Source organism: Triticum dicoccoides, chromosome 7B (assembly GCF_002162155.2).
Source record: "Triticum dicoccoides isolate Atlit2015 ecotype Zavitan chromosome 7B, WEW_v2.0, whole genome shotgun sequence".
Classification (NCBI taxonomy): Eukaryota; Viridiplantae; Streptophyta; class Magnoliopsida; order Poales; family Poaceae; genus Triticum; species Triticum dicoccoides.
Genome location: NC_041393.1, coordinates 164,933,118 through 164,939,340, shown reverse-complemented (window position 1 = coordinate 164,939,340; position 6,223 = coordinate 164,933,118). Strand labels below are relative to the sequence as shown.

The following is a 6,223-nucleotide window of genomic DNA, read 5'->3' as shown; positions in this document are numbered from 1 at the left end:
CGAATCAAGGACAGCCACCCCAGGGCCCACCAGAGAGGGATCCGACGACCAAGAGGCGGCGCGCCGGCGCCCACGGCCAACACGGCACCAACCATCCGAACCCACACCCACCACGACCGGCCGGCCCCGGCCCCCCGGAGCGAATTTACGCCGGCGACCCGCCACCATTAGAGACGACGACTCAGCCACCGAGGTCGGGCGGGGAAGGGGAGAAGGGACCTCGGAGTCGGATTCGGAGCCAGAATCGACCGAGCCCAAAGCCCAAAACCGGTTAGCCCGGGGCGCCTCCAGGGCCACCGGGCTGGGAGGGGGAGACACGGGAGGGAGGGGGTCGGGCCCCGCCGCCAGCGGGGAGCCCGGAGGGAGGCATGAGGGAGGAAGGGGGCTGGGGTTCACACGGGACTTGGACGCCGACGGAGGGGAGCCGCGAGCCGGCGACGCCCCAAGGGGGGGAGCGCGAGAGGAGGGGAAGAGAGCGCCATCCCGAGGTCCCTTAAACAGGGATTGATCCTGAGGATCGGTGATGGCGAGTCCACTTTACTATGGAACCACAACTGGATCCCTAGAGATTATATGCTTTGAGCGTTACACCCAGCTTCAAATGACCACCCTTTCCTAGTTTCAGATTTGGTCGAGGGTCCGACTCGAAGTTGGAATCACGTAGTTGTTCACTATCACATGAATCGGGTTGAAGCTGATGCAATTTTAAGTATTCCCCTGAGCACCTCGAGGACCAGCGACTCATAGGCATGGCATTACGAGAGATGGTGTTTTTCAGTTGGGTGATGCTAGGCGCCGGCGCACCGGTCTAACTTTTCGGCTGGTCAGCCCGTGGCCGTTTGATTAGCACAAGCACAACCGTCAGATCTGGAACTGTTCCCGTCCTTCCCTCATCTTCAACCTCCTGCACGAGGAAAAAGGAGAGGTAAGAGAGCGCCGCCCCCGCACGCGCCGACCGCCTCGCCTCCTCGTCTTCCCTCACCACCGGTCGCCGCCCTCGCCGTTGGTCACCGCCCTCGCTGTCGCTGCCGGATCGTGCCGCCGCTGGTACCGTCCTCCTCGTCACCGCACGCAGAAACGTCCGCATAGCTCGTTGTCGTGCCGGTTGCAGCAAAAAAAAGGCCCACGCCGCCGATGGAAGTATCTGTCGTTCTCGCTGGTTGATGCAAATAAATAGGGCGCTACCTCTGCCGTCACAACTTAGCCGTTTACCGATGGTAGCAAAAAAAGGTGCCGGTTGTAGCATTCGGATGGCTGCTTGTAGCAAAAAATCTTCCAGCAAAAATAGGGTGATGTTCTATCAAAAACCAAAACAACGGTGGTAGCAAAAATCGAAACGGTTCCAACAAACCAAAACTCCATTGGTAGCAAAAATGCAAATTGGGAGTTCTTCCAACAAAGCAAAAAACGATGGTTGTAGCAAAAATTAGAGCTGCTTCCAGCAAACCAAAACGCCATTGATAGCAAAAATGCAAAATTGGGTGTTCTTCTAGCAAAGCAAAAAAGGGTGGTTGTAGCAAAAAAAGGAGCCGCTTCCAGCAAAGCAAAATGCCACTGATAGCAAAAATGCAAAATTGGGTGTTTTGCCAGCAAAAGCAAAAGACAATGGTTGTAGCAAAAAATGGAGCTGCTTCCAGCAAATCAAAACGGCGGTTGTAGCAACTGGTACGAGGGTAGCGCCGGCTAGCCGGAGTGAAACCAGGGGTGGGGGTAGGCTCCTAGCACGCTGGATGTAGGGAAGCTGAGCACGCCGCCGGCCGCAACACCAGCGCATTGCCGCAGCTAAGCACCGCCGCAGCTCCAGTGCACCGTCGATTGCTGCTCCAGCACGCCGTTGGTTGCAGCTCCAGCGCATCACCACGGCTCCGCACTTCCTGGATGTGGTGGTGGAGAAAAGAAACGAAGAGAGAGAAGGCAGGGAGAGTTGAGCGGTGGAAAAGATGCAAGGGGATGGGAACAAGAAGATAAGGTCACTGCCGCTTTTTTTATGGGGCCCGCACGAGGACACGTTTAAAGTAGCCACGGGTGGTTGCGTGTCGCACTGGTCAGTTCGATCAAGTCAAATCCAACGACGCGTGTGTGTCCGGCGCCGCGTTCGGCCGGTGCGCCGAGTGGAAAGGTTTCCCTTTTCAGTTCGCTCTGCTTATTGTTTGCTAGTTGAAACAAAACGCAGGAGAGAAGATTGATTGGAGAATCGAGAGAGTAACTCTGAGACTAGGGCTTCACAGAAACAATGGCAGAAACTATGGAAAGCTAATGTGCGTGGAAACGTCAAAAAATTTGCGTGGAGATTGGCCAAAAATTCAATCCCGGCAGGAGAACTACTCTGCCAGTGACATATTGCAGACAATGAAACTTGTTTTCTGTGCAATTTGGCAGCTGATACCTGCCGCCATGCCTTTATGAATTCTTTTGTGCATGATAGGACGGGAGACGTGGTCGGTTGTGCGGGCGACCAAGAATTCTTCTCAAATCAGCTGGGCAAACGTTTTCCATATGCACACACCGCCTCAACCCCTTTATTCATAGCTGGAAATCGAAAACAAACAGTACACGATACAGAATTACAGGCACATGTAGGTACGTAGAGTGGTGATGCGCGTGGGTCACTTTTCTACCAGGAAGGAAATCAGCAACTGAAGGGAACAAAACCAATCTTCTCGGCTGCAACATCGTAGATCACCTCGGCGGAACGCTGCTGCGTGTTGCCGATGATGGAGAAGGAATCATCGCCGGCCGCGAACGCGAGGCACCCGTAGGCCGGCTGCGCGTCATCAGGGAACATCATGATCCCGAAGAAGTCGAGCTCGAACACGGCTCCGTCGCTGAACTTGAACGACACCCCCGGTATGAAGATGGCGTTGTGGCCGGAGAAGTCGTAGCAGGTGTCGAGCTCTTCGGAGGGCGGCGCCGGCTTGTACCCCTTCATGGTGAACTTGAAGCGGTCGCTGAGCAAGGTGTAGGCCTTCGAGGGGATGTACGTGAGGGTGGTGCCGGAGTCGAGCAGCGTGCCCTTGCTGGTGAACACGGATGGCGGCACCGGCAGGACGTAGCCACCGATGTTGATGGACGCGAGCTCCACGAAGTAGAAGGACGGGTACTGCGGCTTCTTGATCATCGCCGTGTACTGGACCTTGCCGGTGTCCGGGGCGGCGCCGATGCTGAGGAACCCGGGCCTCGACATGTTGTGAGACGGAAGACAGTAGGAGAAGGTGCCGTCGTACGAGGAGGCCGTCTGCGAGGCCAGCGAAAGCTGGCCACGGCCGAGGCCAAGCAGCCCGTCGACGCTGCCAAAGTCACCCAGGTTGGTGGTGCCGCATCCAAACGGGAAGCTGGAGAACGTACGCGACGAGGAGAATGTCAGCGTCTCCTGTGAGAGCGCACCGGACGTGGACGAGCCGTCGCCATAGCCGATTTGGTAGAGGCAGGTGGTGCCGTTGCACATGCCGCCGGCCACCGAGCACTCTGGCGTGCCACAGCGCACCACGTCGTAGGTGGAAGACTTGGTCGGGTCGAAGAGCGGGCCGTTTTGCTGGTAACAGTGGCCCGTGCACGGCTGGCACTGGACCCACGACAGGTCGCTACCGGTGTCAAACAACAGAGCAGATGGCTGAGACGGCGTGCCGAAGCCAACGACGACGATAAACTCCGATATGTTGTAGCCGCTGGTCCCCGGGATGTCCGGGATGGTGACGGACGGCCCCTCCGCTGGTGCAGGGGCTGGCGGGAAGTATATCGGAGGGAAGGCTACGGCTGGGACTGGAGGCATCCCCTCTGATGGTGCGGGGTTTGGCGGGAAGAACATCGGAGGGAAGGCGACGACCGGTAACATCGGAGGCATGCCCTTTGCTGGTGCTGAACCTGGTGTGGGGCTTGGCGGGAAAATGAACGGAGGGATCGGAGGCATGGCCATCGGAGGCATGGCTGAAGGGTAAGACCTTTGGCGGATGGTGCTCAGACGGGCTCTGTCGTGGCTGGCGATGTCGCGATTGCGTCCCGCCTGCTCGGCCGTGCTGCAAGATGGATGGATGGCGAACTTGTTGCCAGAAGTCTCGCCTGTCAATCATTTACATATCACATGTTACATATATGTATTGCTCTTTCTGTAATAATGATAAAAGTAAATGTTTCTGTTCTTATAACATTCTAAAACCTATTTGTGCCTAAATTAAAACTTTCGCCAAATTATAATACGCGTAGTGATCTAGTGGATGGATATAGCTGTATATATTTCTCAAAAAAAAAAGATGTAGCTGTATACGTATAGATTTGCTTCACACTTTAGATGTTTTGTGCGGAGTTGCCCAAGCGAGGCCTTTTTCACTATTTTGACTTTTTCAGAAAACTTTCGCACAAAATGAACTCCACATAAAACTATTTCATGATCTGACTCTTTTGGCAACGTCATAGGCCGTGGCGTTTCTTCTCTATTTAGAAACACCGAGCTACTTAGCGTTGCTGCACTTCATAAATAAATGGCAATATGGACAAGGTAGTTGAAACGCCAAACCCCTTGGTGTTTCATGCTTGGGCAGCAACGCCAGGCACCCTTGGCGTTTCCAACAACGCAGCATACTTTGCCGTTTCTGCCCTGCCACGTAGCGCCTCGACCAGGCCAGCAACGCTAGCTAGCTCGACGTTTTTAAATAGAGAAGCAACGGCAGCATCTTTGGCGTTACCAAAAGGGTCAGATCGTGAAATAGTTTTGTGAAATTCATTTTGTGCGAAAGTTTTCTGAAAGGGTCAAAATATTGAAAAGACCCCAGGAAAGTTGTCACAAAGAGCCCGGCAAGGATGGAAATAAAAAAAATGCAAGAAAAGTATGGAAATTATTTCTGTCTGCTTTGAGATTCATATCACACGTTCTTTAGTTTGTGTGGCAAAATTTGTTTTATTCCATACTGTCGCCGAGCGTTTTCATTGACTTTCTTCTTTCAAAATGTGTCATAATATTTCGTTGCGTACCACAAATAAGAGTGCGTTCTTTCCTAGCGAATTTGCTGGTACACAATAAAACACGACAATAAACTTTGAAAAAAGAAAAAGGAACATGTAGTACTTTCAAACAAGACAAAACGTATCAAAAATCCGAAAACGTGCCACAAATCTCAAAGTAAAGACAGCTGGTGAATGCATGCATGATATATCTCGTGCATGGTAGAAAAATCACTCTCCCGAGAAAGCAGCAACATCTCTTTTTTTCTAAACGAAGCATCAGAAGTTTCTACCGTAATTTCACACCCGTAGTACTCCATACCTTTTCTTTGGTGTATTTTTGTACAGGTGTAGTGCTCTGACCCATACCTGAAAACGAGGAGGGATCATAGCACTGGGCTCGAGCCTTGGAGGCGACCACCTGGTCGAGGCTGACGGAGAGGTAGCGCTTCGGCGGAGCCGCCAGAGCGCCGCCGCAGAGGAGGACCAGCACCAGCACCAGCAGGCCGCCGTAGAGCGACGGCAGTCGGGACGAAGCCATTGCAAGCACAGCTCAAGGTCTTTGTCTCGCACAGGTGAATGAATGGAGCGGCAGTGATCCGAATCCTTATATAGGCGGATGCGGGGCATCGTATCAGGTTCGACATAATCACGAAGGCGTCGCTGTTGCCAAGGTTTGCGCCTCGGACGAGCCGAGCAGGAGCTTGGCTGCCGCCTCGGCGCGATGGATCCGATGAGGGAGGATGATGCGAGCCATTGCGTCGGATAGGTCGGCTGAATCTTTGTTTCGCTCGTAATATTATTGTTAGTGCAGCTTGCTGCTTCTCTCTTTTTTAGAAGAAACACATGTAACTTTATTAATAGTTATAACAATTACACGTACCCGATATAGACCTAAGATCCAAGAAAATACAAAGTAACTCATATAACTAAGAATTACAATAAAATCTCTTGTAAACACCTTCTTCGCAGTATCAATCTTTGCTCAAAGAAATACTCCAAAGACTTAAAGAGTCTGCAATTAGACTGGAGCAATGATGTTGTCACTCTTTCACCCACACGAACATTATCAATAATGATTTTTGAAAGCGCCTTGAGTCGCCCATCAAGAAAGATGGGAAGCCTTGATCGATGGACGTATTTGGGCTGGGGATGATCTCCTAGAAGTGAAGGTCGTCGAATCACTATATCTTCATCATCGCGCCTATGAAAGATTTCACCTTCACAAAGACTAATGAAAGCTCCATCATGAGGGCGACAGGGCGGGCGACAGGGCGGGCGACCGTGG

The 6,223-nt window shown here is 52.6% G+C and overlaps 1 protein-coding gene across 1 annotated transcript; it reads right to left on the bottom strand.

Annotated features, from left to right (window-relative positions):
- Positions 1 to 2,629: 2,629 nt before the first annotated feature.
- On the bottom strand, positions 2,630 to 5,476 carry LOC119338773 (aspartyl protease family protein At5g10770-like). Its single transcript, XM_037611008.1, has 3 exons — positions 5,305 to 5,476; positions 3,485 to 4,056; positions 2,630 to 3,370 (listed from the first exon to the last, which is right to left on the bottom strand). The coding sequence occupies exons 1-3, from the start codon at positions 5,474 to 5,476 to the stop codon at positions 2,630 to 2,632; spliced, it is 1,485 nt and encodes a 494-aa protein (XP_037466905.1).
- Between the last annotated feature and the right edge of the window lie 747 nt (positions 5,477 to 6,223).